The sequence below is a fragment of the Euprymna scolopes genome, chromosome 2 (assembly GCF_053919585.1).
Source record: "Euprymna scolopes isolate OS-2025 chromosome 2, ASM5391958v1, whole genome shotgun sequence".
In the NCBI taxonomy this organism is placed as follows: domain Eukaryota; kingdom Metazoa; phylum Mollusca; class Cephalopoda; order Sepiida; family Sepiolidae; genus Euprymna; species Euprymna scolopes.
The window spans coordinates 114,967,757-114,991,690 of NC_136483.1; the positions used below are offsets into that span (position 1 = coordinate 114,967,757).

At 31.0% G+C, this 23,934-nt stretch overlaps 1 protein-coding gene across 17 annotated transcripts in view; it reads right to left on the reverse strand.

Annotated features, from left to right (window-relative positions):
* The window catches only part of LOC145294259 (septin-7-like), a 541,621-nt gene that overhangs the window by 25,599 nt on the left and 492,088 nt on the right, over positions 1–23,934 (reverse strand). For 4 of the 17 annotated variants that reach the window (XR_013869862.1, XR_013869856.1, XM_080141372.1 and 1 more), the window contains one exon: positions 156–224. The exons of the other annotated variants lie outside the window; for them this stretch is intronic. Coding sequence is in view for 2 of the 4 variants with exons in the window: in XM_080141372.1 (XP_079997498.1) it covers positions 188–224 (37 nt within the window). In the remaining 2 variants the exon portion in view is untranslated. The remainder of the gene's footprint in view (positions 1–155; positions 225–23,934) is intronic. 17 annotated transcript variants of the gene reach the window in all.

The following is a 23,934-nucleotide window of genomic DNA, read 5'->3' on the forward strand; positions in this document are numbered from 1 at the left end:
GCGATGGGTATATATTTTTGCCAAAAACCTTTAATAAAAGACTGATTTTTCTTTGAAAATGATTAAAAAAAAAAAAGATGAATTCCAAAATGAGGGTGAAAGTAAGTAACAAGTATAAAATCTCTTGCCTACTACGCTAGCATTTCTGCACATACCTTTTGCTCCTGGTTGGCATTGCACATACAATTTAATGTTTCAACCGAAAAAAAGAAGACCAGGTGGCACTGAAAGTGAAAAAGACTTTACCAGAATTGAACCAGGTCGGCTTCATCACTTTTAGAAAAGAATGGAGACCATTTCTTTGTGTGTGTGTATGTGTGTGGTACTAACAGTGGTTCTGTCTTTAATGGCACCGTAAGAACACCAAAGTGTCATTGCAAAATATAAAGAAAGGAGTAGGGGATGGAATTTGTTTTGGAGATGTGTTTGTTATCAATATTTGAATTCAAATAACTGCAAGTATTTAAATCATAAATCAGAATTTAAAAATGAAAAAGTTACATTAAGCCCATTTTTCTGTATCACAAACTCATTGGGATTTGAAGATTGACTGCATAAGCATATATATATATATTCTTAAACTACATCACTAAGTGTCTTTGGATAAGTATTTTTTAATTTTTTTTTTAATATTATCATTGAACAACTTTATATTATAACTTGAAAAGTACAGAATAAATAATGAGTAATATAGGGTCTGGAGCAGAAGTAAGCATTTATTCATAAACTTCCAATGTGCATCTCTAATAATTTATAATCTTCATATAATCCTCTCACTTAATGCTAGTACATCCCTGGGTTCATCGTAAAAATTGAAAATAATAAAAGTAAATAATAAAAGAGGTAATACAATGTTATAGTTATGTGGCAAAAGGGTTTCTCATTCAATCTTGGGCAATGTTGAAGTTTTCTGCAATGCAGATTGCATTGTCTTTTTCAATATATCTTCATATAAATAACTATTATTAAGGGAGACTATTCAATGAGTGAATGATAGCAACAATCGAAAGAGAAAATAACAGAAAGAGAGCGGAGAGAGAGAGTGGGAGGGATCAAGAGAGGAGGAGAGAGAGAGTGGGAGGGATCAAGAGAGGAGGAGAGAGAGAGAGAGTGGGAGGGATCAAGAGATGAGGAGAGAGAGAGAGAGTGGGAGGGATCAAGAGATGAGGAGAGAGAGAGTGGGAGGGATCAAGAGATGAGGAGAGAGAGAGTGGGAGGGATCAAGAGATGAGGAGAGAGAGTGGGAGGGATCAAGAGATGAGGAGAGAGAGAGTGGGAGGGATCAAGAGATGAGGAGAGAGAGAGTGGGAGGGATCAAGAGATGAGGAGAGAGAGAGAGTGGGAGGGATCACGTGATGAGGAGAGAGAGAGAGTGGGAGGGATCACGTGATGAGGAGAGAGAGAGTGGGAGGGATCAAGAGAGGAGGAGAGAGAGTGGGAGGGATCAAGAGAGGAGGAGAGAGAGAGTGGGAGGGATCAAGAGAGGAGGAGAGAGAGAGTGGGAGGGATCAAGAGAGGAGGAGAGAGAGAGTGGGAAGGATCAAGAGAGGAGGAGAGAGAGAGTGGGAAGGATCAAGAGAGGAGGAGAGAGAGAGAGTGGGAGGGATCAAGAGAGGAGGAGAGAGAGTGGGAGGGATCAAGAGAGGAGGAGAGAGAGAGTGGGAGGGATCAAGAGAGGAGGAGAGAGAGAGTGGGAGGGATCAAGAGAGGAGGAGAGAGAGAGTGGGAGGGATCAAGAGAGGAGGAGGAGAGAGAGTGGGAGGGATCAAGAGAGGAGGAGGAGAGAGAGAGAGAGGGGGAAGGATCAAGAGAGGAGGAGAGAGAGAGAGAGAGAGAGAGAGAGGGGGGGAAGGATCAAGAGAGGAGGAGGAGAGAGAGAGAGAGGGGGAAGGATCAAGAGAGGAGGAGGAGAGAGAGAGAGGGGGGGAAGGATCAAGAGAGGAGGAGGAGAGAGAGGGGGGGAAGGATCAAGAGAGGAGGAGGAGAGAGAGAGAGAGAGAGGGGGGGAAGGATCAAGAGAGGAGGAGGAGAGAGAGAGAGAGGGGGAAGGATCAAGAGAGGAGGAGGAGAGAGAGAGAGGGGGAAGGATCAAGAGAGGAGGAGGAGAGAGAGAGAGAGAGGGAAGGATCAAGAGAGGGAAGGATCAAGAGAGGAGGAGGAGAGAGAGAGGGAAGGATCAAGAGAGGAGGAGGAGAGAGAGAGGGAAGGATCAAGAGAGGAGGAGGAGAGAGAGAGGGAAGGATCAAGAGAGGAGGAGGAGAGAGAGAGGAAAGGATCAAGAGAGGAGGAGAGAGAGAGGGAAGGATCAAGAGAGGAGGAGAAAGTGAGAGGGAAGGATCAAGAGAGGAGGAGGAGAGAGAGAGAGGGAAGGATCAAGAGAGGAGGAGGAGAGAGAGAGAGGGAAGGATCAAGAGAGGAGGAGGAGAGAGAGAGAGAGAGGGAAGGATCAAGAGAGGAGGAAGAGAGAGAGGGAAGGATCAAGAGAGGAGGAAGAGAGAGAGGGAAGGAGAGGAAGGGAGAGAGGGAGGGAGCAAGAGAGGAAGCCATTATTTATATCAATTTTTGGACCTTCTTTCCCCAACCATTTGTAAACTATCAGTTAATTTTACCTCCTTCATTATGTGATATAACTAGAACTAGTAATACATGTTATATGAGAGTATTTACATAAATAGGAGTGTATATATTTTTCATGTTTCGAGCCAGTTTGTATCCAACATATTTGCAGGGTGTGCAATATGACTTATATTTATGCCAATGAAATTTGGTACATTTTAATTGGCAATAATTTTTTTTTTAATTAGGCACAATTTTCAGTCAATGTATACTAACAATGTTATTTTCAATATAAACTTCCGAGAAATTTTATGAACTCACATCAAAGAATAGAAAAATATATATAAGAAAGCCGTCTTTATGCAGACAAAAGGTACTTTCTTTTATTGTTAGGCTATTTAAAGAAGTTTCATATTAAACATTATTTATGTGACTTAATATTTTTCCCCATCTTTTTTTAAACATTTTATGAAAAGTGAGTCTTTACTATTAAGTTCTTTTATTTCTTCTTTCTCCACATGTCTTTATGATCATAGAATTATTTTAATTTTGTCATTTTATTTTTGGGGATTTAACTGACTAAATTTATCTGCAACAACAAAAAAGTATCCTAATCCTAGAGCTGTTCTTAGATTCCATGTTGTCACTCGACTTTTAACAATGCTAGTATTTTTTTTTTAAAGCAGTTATCCCTTATCAAGGCCTGGAGGTCACTCGAGGATAAGGGTTAATAAGTTTCAGCTAGACGAGTGTTTTTTGTGAATGTCAGGCCAGGAAAGACCATAGATTAGAGCTCAGACGAGCACTTTCCATGAAAATAAAGCAGAGACAGGCTCGCAACATCTCTTCTGGGGGAAAGGGATTGCAGGGAAGAGAAAAGGGCATCCCCCACTAAGCTACAAAGTCTATTTTGAATTGTCAAGACAGGATAAGGTGTTTCTGGCAGCTCCTGCCTAGATGTAACAACAGTACTCCATCCTTGGACATACTTAGCTCTTATACAGATAAAGAATTGCATCAGCAGTGAGATATCTACTGGAGTGGTAGAACGATCTCACCATTTTTCCATCAGTCTAGGAATAAAGGTTAGATACAGAAACTTGTCAAAATATGGAGCCTCTGCAAGATTAGAGACATTCATTCCAACTGACGCCAGACAGGGATCAGAGCGTTATATAAAAATAGATGCTTGGTTTTAGATGTATTAAAATTAACCAGCCATCTCTTTCTCCATTCCACCACATGATCAAGATCAGAGAAGAGAGAATCAGAGAGAACTTGGCCATTTACAATCTTTGAAGTGTTGCCATAGATATTAGTGTCATCAGCATAAACGTCTATAAATGATCTTAGGATGTGATTTGGGAGATCATTGATGTAGACCAGGAAGAGAGCTGGGCCCAGGATGGGACCCTGAGGAACTCCAGCATTAATAATGTGAGCTTCTGAGTTCCAGAAAAAATGCAGTTGGAGATTGATCAATCATTGTTTCACTCTAAATTTATCGCTGTACAAGAATCTCTATAAAAGGTATCAGTGTTTGTAGATAACGAGATTACATGAAAGGCATTACTCAGAAGTTTATAAGTAATTTTTTTTTAATTTCTTTTAAGCCTTTTTAAATGCCACTATTTTTTTGTGTGTATGCATAAACATTTTACACAGAATCTTTTTTGTTTTTCAGAAAAAAAAAAAAAAAAGGTTCAAAATCAATCGTTATTTTTTTTTTAGTAAACAATCCTTTTACTGCATCAGAGAAAATTGTAACAAAAAAACAAAAACAACTCAATTATCCTTTGGATTTACAGATAAAATCAAATTGTAAAACTCCGAAAACAAATGGCTGAACAGAAAAGTTTTATGTAGTACAAAATTTAAAAATTGATGCAATATACTGATACATCATAAGAGTTGAATATATTAGAGAAATTAAATTGACTTACAGAATTTATTGTACACAGGGAATACAATGGAAGATAAAGCGAGTTATTTCTTTATTCTATGGAGTTTCAAAAATATGCCTTTCTTCTTCAGAGGAAAATAGTTCAAATATTTTTATAGAGTTGCTAAAGCTACAAAGTTTGAAAGAAAGTAATATTCAAAAAAGATGAAGATGTAGTCAAATAACAGGATCCTATCCATGAAGGTGGTTGAAAATGTGTAAAATCCATAAATTCATGCTAGTATAGGTACATTCACAGACTTGTTTTAAGAAAGAGTCAAGATTATGAGATACGATCATGTGTGTGTGTGTGTAGAGGAGTCTTTTTTTCCTAAGTGTAACTTTAACCAGTACACACTGAATTGTTTGAAATCAAACATAAGAGAATTAAAACAATTCTGGAAAAATGAATGTGCACTTTATTAATTAAAGCTGTAATGTTGAACATTACTTATAAAAAGCTGCTTAATATATAAAATTATTTTGTCAGATTTTTGGAGATTGTAATTAATATCAATCTGATAATTATATATATATATATATATATATATATATATATATATATATATATATATATATATATTTGGACCATGTTTTTGTATAAAAAAAAAAAATATTTAACGCATCGTAAAACTTTACCATAGTTTCATAGAATGGCTCACTTAATCACCAAAAGTCCTTTAACACCTGAACGTTTTTAGACATTTTTTACACATACTTAAGATGCGACCTGAAAACCAAACTCAAATGAATATAAAAGCAAAACCTTCTACAGGATCTGAACTTGTACCCAAACACACTAACCACTTTAGCACTGGAGGAAGCAGTTAGAATAAAGTGAAATTATAATGCAGACTTGTGTAAATCCTTTAATTTTCAGACAACTATACAAAATTAACAAAAAATAATTCAATTAACAACCAATTTGGTCACAATCTCAAGAAATCAATATTTCTTCACTGAGAAACAAATACAAGTTCCAAAACATATCAAGAATTATTCAAATAATATATTTTATTGAATGGATCTCATGGCAACTTAAAAAAAAAAAATATTTAAAAATCAGATTACTACCCTCTCTTAACGTTGATTATGACATCAATGATCCTCCACCCAATTTTTCAATTTCTTTGAAAAGTTTCTAGGTAAAATTTTCATTTTTAATTTAAAACTGTTTTACTGAAATATAGAACGCACATTTCAAAATAACTGATTCTAATATCGTTTCATATTTGGTTGAACTTCCAAATAAAGTCCAAAAATATGGGATGAATTTGATAGAATGAAGAATTAAAGTTATACGTAATTAATTTGCTTTTGTTATTACTTTCCAACGATAACAATATATATATTAGTTCATGTTTTAATTTTTAGCCTTGCAGCAAACATGTCTTCATAGCTCAGGCATTAACGTTAAAGGAAAAATTAAATTGTAAGCTAAACGTTTTCGTTTAGATTCTTGGTGGTGGCACACTAGCGTTGTTTTTTTTTTTTTCTTAAACTTTTTAAATCATTACTATATATTAGGTCCAATATAATAAATACAAAATCTACATTAATCAAATCATATTTAAGCGTAATTTACGGCCGAGCAGCTAGAAATGTGTGTGTATATATACACAAATATTGTATTATATATGTATATATTGTTTAACTGTAAAAATTGTGTGTGTGTAGACATTTACACACACATCTCTACAGTTACAATATTTGTGGGTGTATCTGTCCATCCAGGCATGCATTTGAAAACAAAGACTTATAACAAGAACAAACAACATTTCTTGAGTAAAATTTTGTAAGGAATCCAACAATAGTTTAATTTTCATTTTATATTCAAATTTTTTTTTTTTTTTTTTTACTATATTGTCAGGATCTATATTTTTGAAGGACCATCCCTAACCGGTAAAAACGATCTCTTTACTTTGATTTATTCATACATTGCAAATTATGAAAGTTCAAATATAATTAAAAAAACCAAAAAAAAAAACCATTCAAAACTAAAAACAGAAATATATAGTGGTCCTTATTTACACCCGTTTAATGCCACATGTCTTTGCTAGTCTTTCTTGAATAAAATGTACATAGTTTAAATTATTGCATTACATTTTATCATTTTTTTAGTGATATCAGGCCCTTTGGATATAGAGACCTTTGTCTTATTCATTTCTGTTCTTATTGAGATTATATATTTTTATTGTTCAACTCTTATGATGCAACCACATATTATGAAATAATTTTAAAATTTGGTACTTCTGTTATTAGAGCGAAAATAGAAATATTGAATTTCAATTAAAATCAGTGATATCTTAATTGTCATGTCAAAAGTATCCAAAAATTACATGCCCAAAATTACGAAAAATAATGAAGTAGAAAATTAATTATTAATGAAGATAGATTTCCAAATTGAGTTACTGCAAGTCCCCTTTAAAGCCAAATTTCGAGATTTTGCCTTTTTGGAAGAAGTTTGACCATTTTTAAAAATTTAGTTTTAAATTAAATTTATATTTATATGTTGCTTAAAAAAAAAAAAAAAAAACTTTTATTTTGGAAGTGAAATTTAACTGAGTATTCGTCTACAAATTTAAAAATTTGTATCTAAATATAAAATTTTCAAAATTTTTTGAAGTTTTCTGGTACACTTTACCAAATAATATGAAAATGGTAGAAGGTATAAATATTCTTTAGTGTAAGTGTTTTTACCTTAAAACAATTTTCCTCCAAAATCATAAAAACTTCATAGGAAATAGTCATTACTTCATCACTTAAGAAAACAATATAAAACTAATAAAAAAAAGAAAGACAACAAATTTGAAATAGTCATTACTTCATCTCTTAAGAAAATATTTTTTTTAATCTGACAACCCTAAGTTATCTCCCTTGTTTTTATGTTCCAGGTACAAAGCTAATATGGCTGACAATTGTTTCATATACCATGAAAATATGTTTTATGTAATTTAACTAATTGCGACATGACAATTAAGTAGACAACATTGCTTTTAATTGAAATTGACAAAAAAAAAAAAAAATTTTTTTAAATACCATCAATTTTTTTTATGACAGTACATTTTTTTTTACTTTGGCTCTTAATAATCAAGAAACACCAAAATTTTTTAAAAGTATTTTCAAAACAAATCTTATTTTCTGAGTCAAATGTTTTCATTGAAGTTTTAAATTCACAAACTTGCAAGATATTTATGTTCTAAGACTTATACATTTAACATTCAAAATTGTGCATTGATCACTTTTTTAATATTAATGGTCCAGCAAATACAAATTATAAGCAATATATAAATATAACTTAGATTTTATTTAACAAAAAGCAATTGAATTAAAACAGAAATCAAGGGGAAACCAACACTAAGTGACTGATTAAAATATGAAAAACTAGTCAAACCATTAATTTACATCCAATCAAACATAATAGTTTAAATAATCAGCTTAATTTCTTAAAGATCTGAAAGTTCAACATACATTTTAAATCACCAAAAAATAACCTTTACTATTTTAAGGTAAATTTTGCTTATTACAACAAAAAAAGAATCAAGGTTTCAAATGAAAAAAAATATATTCGACAAACATTAAAATATAAGGGAGAAAAATTTTGGAAAAGTTACATTAAAAATGAAACAAAAGCCATTAATCAACTCAGCACTTAAAACCCTACAATAAAAAAACAAAACAAAACAAACAAACTAATCTGACTCTAATAATCAATAATGAAAAGCGTAGAATATAGAATTTGTTTCAACAAAAATTCTAATTATTATTCTGTCCCTACTTACAACTTTCACCACAAGGTTAAAGATTGACAAAAAGTCGGTTTGAAATTTGGTGGACATCCAGCTCACATAAAAAAATAAAATAATTAAAAAAAAAAAAATTAAAGAGAAAATGGATGGGAAACAAAATTAATTGCCTTAGTCTTGAGGAATTTTGAAAAACTCATTAGACAAGTTATTTCCCTTATATTATGATGTCACTTTAGTGAAAAGATTTATTTACGACTTTTTGGGCATCTCATTTCAAGATTTAATGAAAAAAATGTCTTAAATATAAAAATACACATACACTAATATCCATCAGACAGATCCCCCCCCTCAATCCCATGTAAATTTTCTTTACCAGTGCTATTTTTAATATTATATAATCATTTGTTTTAAAACACTCTTTTTTAAAAACAATGTATGGAGATTTATTGTTCATTTACTTGCCTCTCTACGAGGGCAGAGTTAGACACAAGGTCGGTTTTAAATGTGAGAAAAATCCAGCTCCCAAAAAGGGGCACACTGGATAGAAACAAAAATTTAAATTGTCTCAGTCATGAAGGATTTCTCCTCCACTGACAGAGGGCAGAAAAGATGAAGTTGTAGCATCAGAACAGACACTACACTTACCAAAATATTTCAGCTGTGAGAAGATATATTAAAAAGCGGTTTTCCATATTTAGAAATCCAATTATTTTGATAGTCGAAATCGTTTTCTGTCTTCTGAAAGTTAAATCTAAAGCATTTGACTATTTCTATAATTGAGATTATCTCTTTCATCACAATCACTTTGCTTTGTATGCCTCCTAATTGAAATCTCATTATTCCAATTTCCATATTTAGCTATGAGGCTTAAGTATATGTATTCTTAGAAGATTGGCTTTGCTAGAAATAATATTTCTAATAATCTGTACCTATCCAACATTGTGTGGAAAATTCTTTTTTTATAAATAAATAAAACAAGCTACATTACCAACCTACCCCAATAGTACTATTTAAAAAAAAATTAAACTTTCATTTTTTTTTATTAATATTGTTTGGTCATTAATAAACAGTTGAAATGGGTTCTTCTAAATGTGATACTTTCGAGAGAATAATAAACTCACAAGCAGTTCTCAGTCACACAACATAATTATTAATTGGACCAAATTGTTAAGTTGATGTTTTTATCTCTTTTAAAAAGCTTATTAGATGTAAATAGCCCCCAAAACTTTTAACGATTTAATAAGGATTTGGTATGTCAAAGGCAGTTTAAATGACTTGAATAAAATACATACTGGATATAATATTCATAATTTAGTTTGTACAACTTAAATGAAGAATTGAAACTGATACACAATATATAAAAGCCGCCGCGTTCACATTTTCACATTAATCTATGCTTTCAAAATACACAAGAAAATGCAAAATCATCATCAGTTTGACTCCTGTATTTATTTCAATCCATTATACATTTTATCTTATTAAACGGGTTAGCTTGCTTAGCGCTTAAAATCTAGTTACTTCTCTCGTACTTATAATTTCAGCGATTAAAAGTATTTGTAAAAAACAAAAAATGTACGCATACATCTTTTATTCATATTATATTTATCTTTGTCTGTTTCACTGTTTCTCAAACTACTGAGTCGATTTGGCTGAAATTTTGTATGGACTATTGTTATGATAAGATGCCGAAAATTAATTATGGTATCCGTTTGATGCACAGTTAGAGATTAATAAGGATTAATCACCACAATACCACATTTACTTCAGAAGTTTAACATTTGAAGTCAATAGAGCTATAACTTTTTCTGCTTTTAACAAGCTAAAAAGTCTAGTTTTGATAAAGAATCTTATTGGAACTTTATTAATAAAATGAATATATTTTTTTGAATTTGCATAAACATTCATGTCTTAACTAGCAATTTCTTGGTTTAGCTAATGGAAATCCAGGAATATCTAAATTATCAAACCATTCTCTTGGTGGACCAAATAGGAATACACCTTCAAAATACTGTGATTTCTAAATATGGTTTATTGCATCTTTAATCTTTTGAGAAATTCAATTTATAAAATTGCATGGAAAAGACGTTTTCCTTTAGTAGATGCTCACTACTCTTTCCTAACTGTCAATCCCTACGATTTTATCAATTTTGAATTGTGCTTAATTTATTTGTTCATGTTGGATGAAGCTCTTCACAAGAGTCTATCAGGCAATATTTTCTTTTTTGTCAATCTCATAGAATGCTTTATAAAAAGTTTGTGCAGTAGTTTCTCTTTATTTAAAACATTGCTGAGTATTGTTTTACTTTAATTTATGATCCCTTTTTTAAAGAAATTATTTTAAAAGAATCAAAATTAAATTTAATTATTACGGTATCATCTGGTTATGAAATTATTTGAAGTAAATTTCCATAAAACTAATTTTCTTCAAGAATTTCCTAATTTTTAAGCCAGAAATTACTTTCGTTTTTTTTGACAGTTTAAATCTGTGGTTCCAACCATTCAAATATGGTAACCCATTTTATAAAAAGCAATAAGGAAGTGACCGCAATCCTTAGAATATCTTGTATATTCATTCATTATTTGTACAATCTGCCATATACTGCGATTATTGAATTATAGATTATTTGTGAATTAACTATACATTTTTTTTTTTTTACAAAGGAGTCACCACTTATCAAGGCCTGGAGGCCACTTGAGGATAACGGTTAATGAGTGTACAGTAGTCAACGGAAAAATATTGTAGTAATCGTTAGTGGAAATTTGGTAAATTGAATTACTTAAGGGGACAGTTCATCAAGAACTTGTTTATGTTGGACTTGAAGACGACCATATTGCAATCAGTTGGAAAACAGAAAAAAGAAACAGTTCTACAGGCATTCAGTTCTAAGAAAGAGACTTTGGAATCTACGTTTAGGTTTAGGCACAAATAAAGAGTTGGGGAAATTATTAATAGTGGTTTCAGTTTGTCAAGTGTCTTTTGTGAAAGTTAGGCTAGAGGGAACCATAGATTGGAGCTCAGCTGAGCACTTGCCATAAAAATAATGATAAAGCAGAGACAGGCTTGCAATGTTTCTTCTGTGAGAAAGAGGTTGCAGGAAAGAGAAAACGGCATTCCCCACTAGGCTACAAAGTCCATTTTGAACTCTGTCAAGGCAGGATGATAAGTTGGTGCCTAGATGTTGCAACAGTATTCCAAGATAAAGATAGAAGCTTGGTTTTAGATGCATTAAAATTAACCAGCCACTTCTTTCCCCATTGCACCACATGATTAAGATCAGAGGAGAGAATTTGATCATTTACTGCCTTTGAAGTGTTGCCATAGATGTTAGTGTCATCAGCATAAATGTCTACAAATGATTTTAGGATGTGATTTGGGAGATCATTGATGTAGACCAGGAAGAAATTTTGGCCCAGGACAAAGCCCTGAGAGACACAAGCATTAATATTGTGAGCTTCTGATTTCTGCCCATCAACCATTATCCAATAAATTAATTTTTCTTTCGAGTTACACTGATTTTATTAATATTAAAGAATTTAAAGTCTTTTTTTATCATAAATAATCACTATATTTGAAAAAAAAATGCTTTGGCTAGTGTTTTATTTCCATATAAATAAATAATCGTATGTTTTTTGCAGTACCTGAGATAACTATGAGAAAGTTTGTTTTTTTTTGTTTTGGTTTTATTTTTACACAAAATATATTTTCAATAAAATTCCTAATAAATAATACATACATCATATTCCTTGACGATTACTTAATAAATACTGAAAACTTTCATTGAAATTGATTGATTTGGTTAATTTTAAAGTGAAGATAAAGATCAATTTTGGCGGGTAAGAGTATCAACCATTCATTTTGCCCACATGTTATAGAATAAATAAATTTAAAAAAAAAAAATATTCTTAAAACGGATATTTATTATTTTAAACAATTGTTTGTATAATTCTAAATGAAAAAAAAATAGTAAATACATCGAAAAGTATAAAAACTTTTGAAATCATTTTGTTGAATACTGAATTATGTAGAGATTGAAACTGTATAAAAGGGGGATAATTACGTTTACTGTTGGATAATTTTATTACCTCCCTTAGATACTATTTGGTGATAAAACGTTATCGATGCCTACACATCTATAAAATAGAGTTTTTCACTCGCTCTGACATTGATATTAAAAGCCTACTTTTTATTTTAAAAATATTAAAACGAACTTTTAATATACTCAGTTATGGATATGCGAACGACTACATGAAAACTAATTTGCATATTCCTTTAACAAGCATTAATTATTAATTTTTATAGTTTCTTATTAAATGATTGATTTAATCTCACTACACTGAATTCTATTGTGCATAAATTCTACACCATCATGCAGAAACGCAGATGAAAACATTCTAGCACACAGTAATATATAAGTGATCTTGTCCAGATGTGCAAAATATCTCCATCAAACTCTTCCATGAATATTTAGTCTGCAGAATTGAAATTTGATATGTAAGGTATTTGGATGTGTAGCACACTTTCTATTTGGTTTTTAAATGCCAAAAAATTGCTGATGAGGGGGTAAAAAAAAAAAAACAACAGTTCACCATGGCAGGACAAGTCGAATAAAACATTACTCCTGCTGTTATTTTTGTAACTTTCATATCCATCTGTTGGTAGCTCAGATGGTAACGATGCTGGAGAGATAAATAATGATTAAGGCTGAGTGCTAAACGTTCTGGTTTCGATTGTGGTGGATGTTACCTAAACCATAGGTTTTATAACTTTTGAAATTATTACTATACTAGTATTTAAGCCTGGCGTTACCCGGGTGTTTGGAGGTGTATGTTCAGCAAAAGAAAAAAAGAAAAGAAAAAAAAAGGCAGTCAATTTTTTTTTTTAACTTTGACCCCTATTATGACCCCTTAACATTTATTATTTTGGGCTCAAATCAAGTTATTAAGTTAGATCCATGTCCAAGGAGCCTATATCTAAAATTTCAAGTGTTTAGACCCAAAATTGGTGGAGGAGTTTGGTAGAGTTCTCAAAGGTCAAATCGTTAAACTTTAAACACTTAACAGCCAAATTTCTGGCTGAAAACGGATTACAATCAGTACCCTGTATATCAAATTTCAAGTCTGTAGACTTAAAATTGACAGTTATTGCGTTGGAAAATGTTCACACATAGACACAGACACGTTCACTGTTTATATATATATATATATATATATATATATATATATATTGGATAATAATCAACAGAGAATTGGCTCTATAATAAGAAATACGAAATCTGCATGAATTAAAATATAATATTTATTCGTATTTTAAGACCAGAAAATGCTATCATAAAATATATTTAAATATTATATTTTAATTTATGCAGATTTCATATTCATTATTATAGAGCAAATTCTGTTGATCATTATATTTTATCCAATATATATAGTTATGATTTCAAAACTTAAGACTTCAGTGCTATCAGCTGGAATCGAAACGAAAAATTCAGCACTTCAACCTTCGTCATTACTGTTTGAGTTATTACCAAAAGGATAAAAAAGGATAAAAATTAAGCTAAAAGCGTATTTCTACGCACACTCTTAAGTTAGTCGAGGGTCAACTGCTTTTTTTTTTAAATTATTTTTGACCCGACCCTATAACAGTTATTTTTACAGGCTGAAAACCAAATCAAAAGTGTTCCTGAGGTTCAAATACCCTATATATCAAATTTCAATTCTGTAAACCAAATATTTAGAGTTCGCTAGCAACATTTTGTACACACACCAACAAGGTTGCATGTTTGTGTGCTAGAACATTTTCATCTTAAACTATGTAATTATGCACAATGTAGAAACTATGTATAAAAAGAAGTGTAATAGTTAAATGAAATCAACAAATTAACCATAAAAATGAATAATTAATGAACACTCGTTTTTTCTAAGAAATATGCAAATTAGTTAACCTTTATGAAGTCGCTCACATATTCATGACTGAGTATATTAAGTTTGTTTTAATAATTTTTCCAAAGAAAATGGAGACTTTTAATTAATAGCAATGTCAGAAAAAAACAACCAAAAAAACTTCATAGGTATGCATAATGTAATTTTTTTACAAAAACTTAAATGTGTGCTTAGCCAACGGCCTCAAAAGATGCAGTTGGAAAATATATTTTGGATTTTGGCACAATAAAAACAATTTTAAAAAATGAAATACAGTAATACACAATGTTCATAACATCTCACAAATGATTACAGACAAAAATCTCTAATGCAATGTTTTTCTCGATAAATATGAAATTCATAACAAACGATAAAAAAATATTTATAAAAGCAATTTATCTAATCCTAAAAGTTTCTTGATTAGTTCATGCTTTCAAAATGCATGATAAATGCAAAAATATATTCATAAACAGTTCTGTATTCTTGTTTTTCTTCAAAGTGGAGAAATAGATTTTCTTATGCTAATAAATAATGAATGTTTGGACGATAATCACTTATCCAACAATGTTTTATTCTTAAAATATTTCGTTTACAAACAGATTTATTTTATTACTTTTTATATACTATTTTTAATGATTATTATTATGGAGCTAAATCGTGTTTTTATCTCTACATATAAACAAATTGTGTTTTGCCAATTTTTATTTGTCCACTCATTCCTTGACATAAACTCCCAAACTAATTAACTGATCATTATGAATTTTGGAACACAGCTGCTAAGCAAGGGTAGGTAATGTGGGCTATATTTAGTTGGATGTAGTTTTATGCAGAAAGAGAGCATAGAAATCTTTTGTGAAAATCCAGATATCCATTTTTTATGAAATTGTAACTATAGGTACTAGACATTAATAAATAACTATTCCAAAACATTTAATTTTCTTTATAGTATTTTAAAGGAATTTTGTGGGAGGAGTATCATTTAATCCCAAACACTGTTAGGTAAAAAGATAATCGTTTATAATTAATCATTGACAAACAATTTTTTTTTAAATTTTAATTTAATCTGCACTTTTATGAATAGAATTAAAATCTAATATGGTTCATTTGTGATCTTGAACATTTTATGGCCTATGGAATTTATTCGCCAAATTCAAATCTTGTCATATCTATTGTGTTCAAGTTAAGTACTAATATTACCTCCCCCACCCCTTAAAAAATAAGTAAAAAGATAATCATATAATTAATCATTGACAGTGTTTGGGATTAAATGATACTCCTCCACAAAATTCCTTTAAAATACTATAAAAAAATTAAATGTTTTGGAATAGTTATTTATTAATGTCTAGTACCTATAGTCATAATTTCATAAAAAAATAGATATCTGGATTTTCACAAAAGATTTTTATGCTCTCTTTGCATAAAAATATTAATGCAAAAAATGACATTATCACCTTGCAGTAATGTTTTAAACATTGTCTAATAAGACAAGTTAGAAAGAAAAATTAATAGAAAATTCTCATTTTTGAAATAATTTAAGTAATAAACTCTGCTTAAATATTATAAAAAAAGACGACGGTAAAAAAAATCGGAAAAACCAAAACCAAAACTGGCATAAATAAACCTGTCGGATCGAACCTGCAATCTTAGATAACAACGCTGTGTGTATGGGGAGGGGGGTGGGGGTAAACTAAAGAATAAGCGAAGTACCCGGGTGTTTAAACGTGTAAAAGAAAAATAGTTTTGGTTGCGAGGCGGGATTGAACCTGGAAGCCTTGACACGGAAGTGGAAACAAAAGCAAACTACTTAATCGACTCGACCACGAGTGAGGGTAATTGATTAGCGTGTTAAGTTAAGGTTTATAAAGTGAGTGAAAGAGGTTTGATTGACAGGAAGACACTAAATGAGGTCATCGAGGGATCGTTACGATAACGTGGCAGTATTTTTAGTTTTCGCTTTCCCCAGATGATGGTAGTGGTGATGGGGAGGGGGGGGGCGCTCCCCATTGTCCAAATCGAATAGCAATTATCTGATATAAGGAGAAACTCCACATTGATCAAAAGCTGATTGCTTTCTGGACGTTTCGGCGCGAAAGCTGAAAAGTATTTATTTGCTCCCCCACCGAGCAAATTAGGCACAAGGCAGATTTTTAATGTGAGGAGTGAAGGGAAAATGGGGAGTAGGGGAGCTGGATAGTGATAATTGGTATGAAGGGTTGCCCCTACATTGACCAAGGTCATATGTGGGGTTGCCCCCACGTATGGTCTTTGCTTGCAGTATCTGCCAGATCAGATACTACACTTTGATCCCAGCCTGAATACCAAGAACCGGCGCGACGCCGAGAACACGTTTCAATTTAATTTCACTGTATTTATACTAAAAAGCCAAACAAACAGGCGACGCAGCAAAATAGTGCGAATCTTATAAAAGTCGATGTAAATAAATCTAGACGCGACACGCGTTCGCAAATCTTCGATATGATTTAGACGGTATATAAAAAGTTTTAAGACATAGTAAGCCCCTCGAGAATGGCGGCGAAAAAAGCCTTTGCAAGACATACATAAAATGATCACACATTTTGCCTTTTATATATATATATATATATATATATATATATATAAAGTTTTAGCGTCTAAAATTCATGTATAAAAAAAATTTTTTAAATAAAAAAAATTAACAAATTTCTTAGTAAAACAGAGTTACTCAAAACAATGAGTTAAACTACAAGATTGCCCGAATGACAATTTTTTTCTTTTTGCTTTTTTTGAAATTTTCTTATTTTGTTCTAACTGAAGATGGGCATACTACCAGATGCTAGACATTCACCCACTTATCTTACGCATTTCAATCGAGAGATCTTTTTAAAGATTTTAACCATCCTTTTAAGTGCAATTGTTTGTCTGGCACTTGATTCACTGGGTATATTTACCAAGAAATTTTGAACTTATTTTTTATGCATACAATTGTTTCTATAATTACTGGAATGATGGAGATCCTCTTAAGATTCCCATTTCTTTTCATGTCATATATAAGACCTTGCTATTTACTTATCTCTTCCTTCTCAATTTTGTTCAACCCAGCATTATTGGGGACTTCTAAGGTTGCTTCTTTCTCCTTATCCCATAGCCTTGTTTTCTATCGGGTTGACAAAAAAGTTCTTGCGGCTTTTAACTTTTAACTTCAGATAAACATATCTCGGCTTAAACAAAAATTTATTGATCGATATAAGCACCATCAGGATCAACGCACTTTTGCCAACGCAAAAATAGGTGTATTATGCCAGTAATGTAAAAATCTTGCGTTCTAGTGACAAAGTCACTGAAGGCATTTTTTATACTGCTTTTTTATATTGCTTAGGTCTTTATATTGCTTAGGTCTTTATATTGCTTAGGTCTTTATATTGCTTAGGTGTTTATATTGCTTAGGTGTTTATATTGCTTAGGTGTTTATATTGCTTAGGTGTTTATATTGCTTAGGTGTTTATATTGCTTAGGTTTTTGAAGCATTTTTCATGCAGAAAGTTGTTGAGATGTTTGAAAAAGTGGTAATCGCTAGGTGAGAGGTCTGGAGATTATGGCACATGAGGCAGAGTTTCGTAACCCAATTCATTCAATTTCTGCAGAGTCAATTTAGCAATGTATGGTTAGGCATTGTCATAGAGGAAAGTTGTGCCTTTTCTGTTCACTAATTGCTGGGTGTTGTTGTCAAAGTTTCTAATGCATTTCATCCATTTGTTTACAATATTTCTCCGCCATAATGTTTTTGCTTGCATTAAAAAAAAAATAATTAATGAGACCGGTCACAGACCAACAAACAGTCAGTATGACCTTCTTTTGGTGCAAATCTGCCTTTGGGAAGTATCATGGAGTTTAGGTGTCTAGCTACTGAGCTGAGTGTTGCCGGTTGTTATAAAGAACCTACCCTGCATAACAGGTCACAGCCCAGTTCAGAAACAGGTCGTTCTTGTTGCATAAAAGAAGGGAAGATGACATTTCCTGACTGGGTTTCTTTTGGTTGCCGTTCAATTTGTGAGGCACCCATTTATCAAGTTTTGTCTTTTCAATCTCTCTCAAATGGTTGGAAATCATTGTATATGTTACATCTAATTCAGAAGCAAGTTGTGTGGACTGGCTTTTTTTTTTTTTTTTTTTACACAGTGATCACCACTTATCAAGGCCCGGAAGCCACTCAGGGATAAGGGTTATTGCAAGTACATTATGTTAGTGTGGAGGTTTGCTGGAGTGTTTACTTAAGGGGGCGGTTCATTAGGAATTTGTTAACATTGGACTTGAAGACATCCAAGTTGTAGTCCGGAGGGAAGCAGGCAGACGGAACAGAGTTCCACAGGCGTGCAGTTCTAAGAAAGAAGCTTTGTTCATGGAATCCGCGTTTTGATTTAGGCACAGATATAGAGTGGGGGAAATTTTTCACAGTGGATTCAGCTAGACGGGTGTTTTTCGTGAAAGATTGGGGAGGGGGCACCAGAGATTGGAGTTCAGACGAGCACTTGCCATGGAAATAACGATAAAACAAGGATAGGCTCGCAACGTCTCTTCTGTGGGAGAGAGGTTCAGGGTAGAGAAAAGGGCATCCCCCACTAAGCCACGACTAATGCTCTCAATTCATTGCTGTCAACATCTGATGGCCAACCACTACACTCATCATTTTCAAGACTCTTGTCGCCGCAACAAAATTTCTTAGACCACCATTGTACTGTGCATTCAGTAGTAATTCCTGAGCAAAATGCTTTATTGATATTGTGAGCTTTTTCAGCAGCTTTTCGGCCTAGCTTGAATTGAAATAAGAAAATTGTGCGAATTTGCTTTTTTTTCCCATCTTGTATTCAACGTTTTGAAAAGACATAATTGTTTCAAAACATTTGTAATTTAAACGATTAGATTAAAATGATATATAAAATTAAGGTATTATAATAAAAACTTATCTGAAAAAAATTTGAAATCCAAATTAAAAATTCCGCAAGATGTAACTGTAGGAATTGCAGAAGTAGATTGCATATTATTTTGTTGCCAACTGTCCTGGCTGCTGCATTCAACTTTTTTTTACAAATGGTCCAATTGAGATATTTACACACTTCCTTGTGTCGCATTGTATAGTAGTCGTCTCCCAGCATAACCTTAAATCTGGATGTCAGGTGACTCACACACTCTGATTATGTGTAGCAGAACCTGTATTTATTGTCATTGTTGAGACCATTCATTATCTTAAAAACATTGGTCATCAAGCCTTGATGTTGGGCAACCATTGTAGTCCTCTTCTGATCATAGTAGCCAGTTTACAGAGACTTCCTTATATCTATAGTCCTGGGTGAATTCATACAGTAAATTCATCTAGAATACATGAAAAAGATCCAACCAACTCTACAATGCAAATTTGGGAACTCATTTCCACATCTTTTAAGGTTAAAACATAAAAAAAAAAAGACTAAAGATAAAATGAATGCAAGAGATAGAAAACAGATGACAAATCACAAATTTCCAAACAACTATAAATCACATATTAAGATATGACAAATGATATCTCTTCAAAATTCAAAGCTACAATAAATGAGAATCTTGCATGAACACTTAAAGAAACTTATGATTTAAACAAACTAAAGATATTCGTAATGTAGACATCCCCAAACAAAGTTGTCATTTACATATGCAGTTTGCTTCTTATTGTATTTGTTTTTTGACAGTGAAAAATATTTTTGATTCTTATCCAGAATTCTCCCTTTATTAAAAAGAAAAATCTGTATTGTGCATGTACTGATGACAAAATGAAAATATCATATTCCAAAAATCATGTAAATTGAATCAAGTAGTTTTAGCTAAGGAAATAAAATGTTATAATTAATAGAAGAGTGGTTGTCTTGTCTGCCATTTTGAAAACAATCTAAAATAATAAAAAGGGGAGAGAAAAACTCAATAATTCAAAATTGTGAGATTTATGTCGTAATACCCATGAGAATTCTGATTATTTGCTTAAAAAAATTTTCTTTATAAAAATAAAACTATTTGACCCATTTACATAATTTTTTTTACATATGAAATCTTCATTTCATCACAAGATAAATACAAATTTTTCTTTATGTTTTTAATATAGAGGAATTCTGGACAAAAATATCTGTTTATTTTTTATTCAGTAAAAAAGAAATGTACTGTTACGATTTAGGAAAAATCTATCAGAATATATGCAAATAATCTTCCATATCAACCTTGAATCACACTTTCCAAGGGAAAAGTTATTTTGTTGCAAACAAACAAAAATAAAAGACCTTGACAAATAGATTGCAAATGGATGTTTTTAAAGATGCCTAAAAGTAAAAAAAAAAAAAAAAAAAAAAAAATTTACTTATAGCAATGTGTCCGCTGTCAGGAAGCAATGGCATGTGAATCTAGAACCCTTAAGATACAAGAATACAATTATGCAAATTTAGGCATTGTTGGAAGTCCAAGGTAGCAGTGTAAATAGATGGATGTTTTGCTTGACAGTGATGGGGGGGGGGAGGGGGGCTTGTTTTCGTATGATTTTATTGTTGGTTAGAGAAAAAAAAGAGGGAGAAAAAAAGGAGAGCTGCTTTTTAGATGAAAAAGCGAACGTCATTGTCATGGGAAAAAGAACACAAAAAAATTCAACTTGAGTGTTTTTTGTTTTGTTCACAATTTAAAAAAAAAAAAAAAAAAAAAAATTCACATGACTGAAATAGAAATCAATTTCCCAAAAACATCATTCAGTCACGTAAATGATAATCTTCCAAAACCTTTCGATAAAATGCTTCCAATGTAGTTTTTTAAGACAATCATTTGCAAAGTTGCAAGACAGAATTTATTAAAAATAAAAATAAGAGATAATATGAGCAATGGTTAAAATAGAGAAAGAGAAAATGAGATGGTTGTTTACTTTTTGAAAGAAGAACAGAAAGAATCTAGAAATAATTGCGTAAGAACAAACCTCTTTGAGAAAATAGTGAAGAAAATGCTAGAATCAACGAGCAACATCTAATTAAAATAAAAATCAGAATAATTTTCTTTTAAAATGTTTAAGAATTCAAATTAGGTAAAATTTCTCAATTTATAGTGAAATGGGTTCTTGTGGAGAATTTCTCTTATATTAAAAAACAAAAATATTGTAGTATATATGCACCCACGGCAAAACAAAAATAACATATTTCAAGAATTATGCAAAATGATCAAGAAGTTTTTTTATAAAGAAAATCATTTGTAAGCTTGCAAGTTTCAATTATTGAATTATCTTCCATCGCTTTTTGTTTTGTTTTCAAAATGGCAGATGAGACGGATATTCTTCAGTTACTCATAAAATTTGATTTTCTTATTTAAAAATAAAGCCACTTGATTAAATTTACATGATTTTTTTAAAATAATATTTTCGTTGTGTCAAGGCTACGTACATCATAGATTTTTCTTTTCATGTTTTAATATAGAGGGAATTTTGGACAAAAACCGTGAAAGGGGTTTCTGCATTACTCTTAGACAACTTATTTTTAGTTAAAACTAGCCTGGGTGCCTGGCATTGCCCAGGCGTTTGGAGGTGTGTGTTGAGCAAAAAAGTCGTAGTAGGCAGGTAGGCTTGAACCCATATCACGAAGGAGGAAAAAAATGTGAAGAAAAAAAAAAACGTGACGTCTTTGTTGTTGCATCCATTGCCAAACTGGAAAGGGCAAAGGTTTAAATTAAGGCTAGTCAATCGAAAAGAGGGGATGACTTAAAAATATTGGTGAAAAAAAACACCCCTCCCTGTAGAAAAGTGCCCAGTAGAGGGTGAAGGAATTAATGTTTTTAGCCAATTTTTCGATATTTGTCGTCCGAAGGGCTGAGCTTCAAAACAATACAAATCTTGTAAAAATTTGTCGCCTCTGTCGAAAGTTTTAGGCATACATACATATATTTAAACATTTAGGAAAACAGTCAACTTAATAAAAAAATGTTCTGTACATGTTTTTTATTAGAGATTATTACGATTTAAAATCACTAGAAATTCCTGTCCTTGACTAAAAAATTATAAACTTAACATTTTTTTTTATTTGTTTCTATCAGTCATTCAATAATACTACTTTATTTTATTGGGTTTTGCATGTATGATTAAAAATTTGCTTTAATTTTTTTTTATGTTTTTCTTTTTACTAAAAAATAGTTTTAAGTAAAGTTATATGAGAATAATGCTGAAACATTTCACTGTGTATAATTCAATTATGTTTAAAAAAAAACAAAAAGAATTTTTTTTTTTCTTCCATCGCCAAATGAGAATTTTATTTTTAATTATCGATTTATTTGATTCATTTATTAACAAAATTACTTATGGGGATTTTTTCCCCCAGAAAATATTGTTAATAAAGGGAACAAACTTAAAATAATTTTTTAAAAATAATTTAGAATAAAAGGTTGGCATCAGGAAATTTATTTTTTCAATAATTTTATTATATATGTTTTTTCAACAACAAAAAAACAAAGCAAATGATTTAAAGATGGGTAGAACTTATTTTGAAATAATGTCTGGTATTATTTGTTTAAGATACCCATAAAAGTTAATGTTAAATGAATTACACAACATTTTGCTTTTTTTTTTTTTTTTTTGTTTTATTGAAAAACATACTTTCTTTTTAATGTGAACTAGTTCTCATCAGAAATGATTTTACATTTGGACTTGCAAGAAAAAAAAAAAAAAAAAAAAACTCAACTCCTATGTGAAGATTGAAGAAATCTAAAAAACAAAAAAAAAAAAAAAAAAACTGTTTAATCAATAACCTACAATTTGAACCCCTTCCCCAAATTATATATAAAAATAATTATGTAATAAAATATATATCTGCTGAAAAATCTAATATTTCCACCTTTTCTAGAAAATATTGTATTTTTTGATAGCTTATTTTGTTTCAATTGTCGGATATAAATTTTAGATTTTTCATGTTCCGATTTTGATTTCATTTTTTTTTAAATTTAATTAAAGCCTGATAAAGGATATTTAATTATCAAAACAAATTTACAAAAAATACAAATAAACTTTACTGCTTTTGTTCACGGTTTTGTCATAACAGTTATTTGATTCATAGATATGAAACGTAAATATTTCTACATTGCCAAAACTTATTGCACATGTGATCTGATCAATTTTTTTTCCAAACTCAAATTTTCTACACAAAATTACAAAAAATATCTCAGAAGGACAAATTATATTTTCCATTAAATCAGAACATTTTTTTTAAATTTTATAGAAGCCAAATACAAACAAATTAGTACTTTTAGTATAAGAAATAAATTTTAATGTTTTTGTTTTCTGTTTAAAGATTTCAATAACTATTTAATCAAAAGAAACAATTTTTGGAGTGAAAATAGTTACGTGTACAATTTACATTGAATTTTACACACAAAAAGGTGAATTTGTACATCAGCCATATTATGACATGAAAAACTACTTGTGCTTTTTATTTTGCATGTATCAATAAATCTATTAATAAAACTAAAATAAATTTACATGTTTGTATATATTCTCATCACTTTTTGATTTTGATAATTGATAGAATGATTTTTTTTCTATCATTTATTCAAATCCAAAATGTAAAATGTCTTAAAAATGATATTAAAAATAAATGTAATTTCAAAATTAAATCAACCAAAATTAATTCAAAATTCATAAGTAAGCCACTTTAATCTATTGTAAAAAAAAAAAAAAAATCTTTGTGATTCTTCGAAATTTGAACTGTTGAATAGAAAGGATAGAATCTCTGGTTTTAAAATTCTTCAAATTCTCAT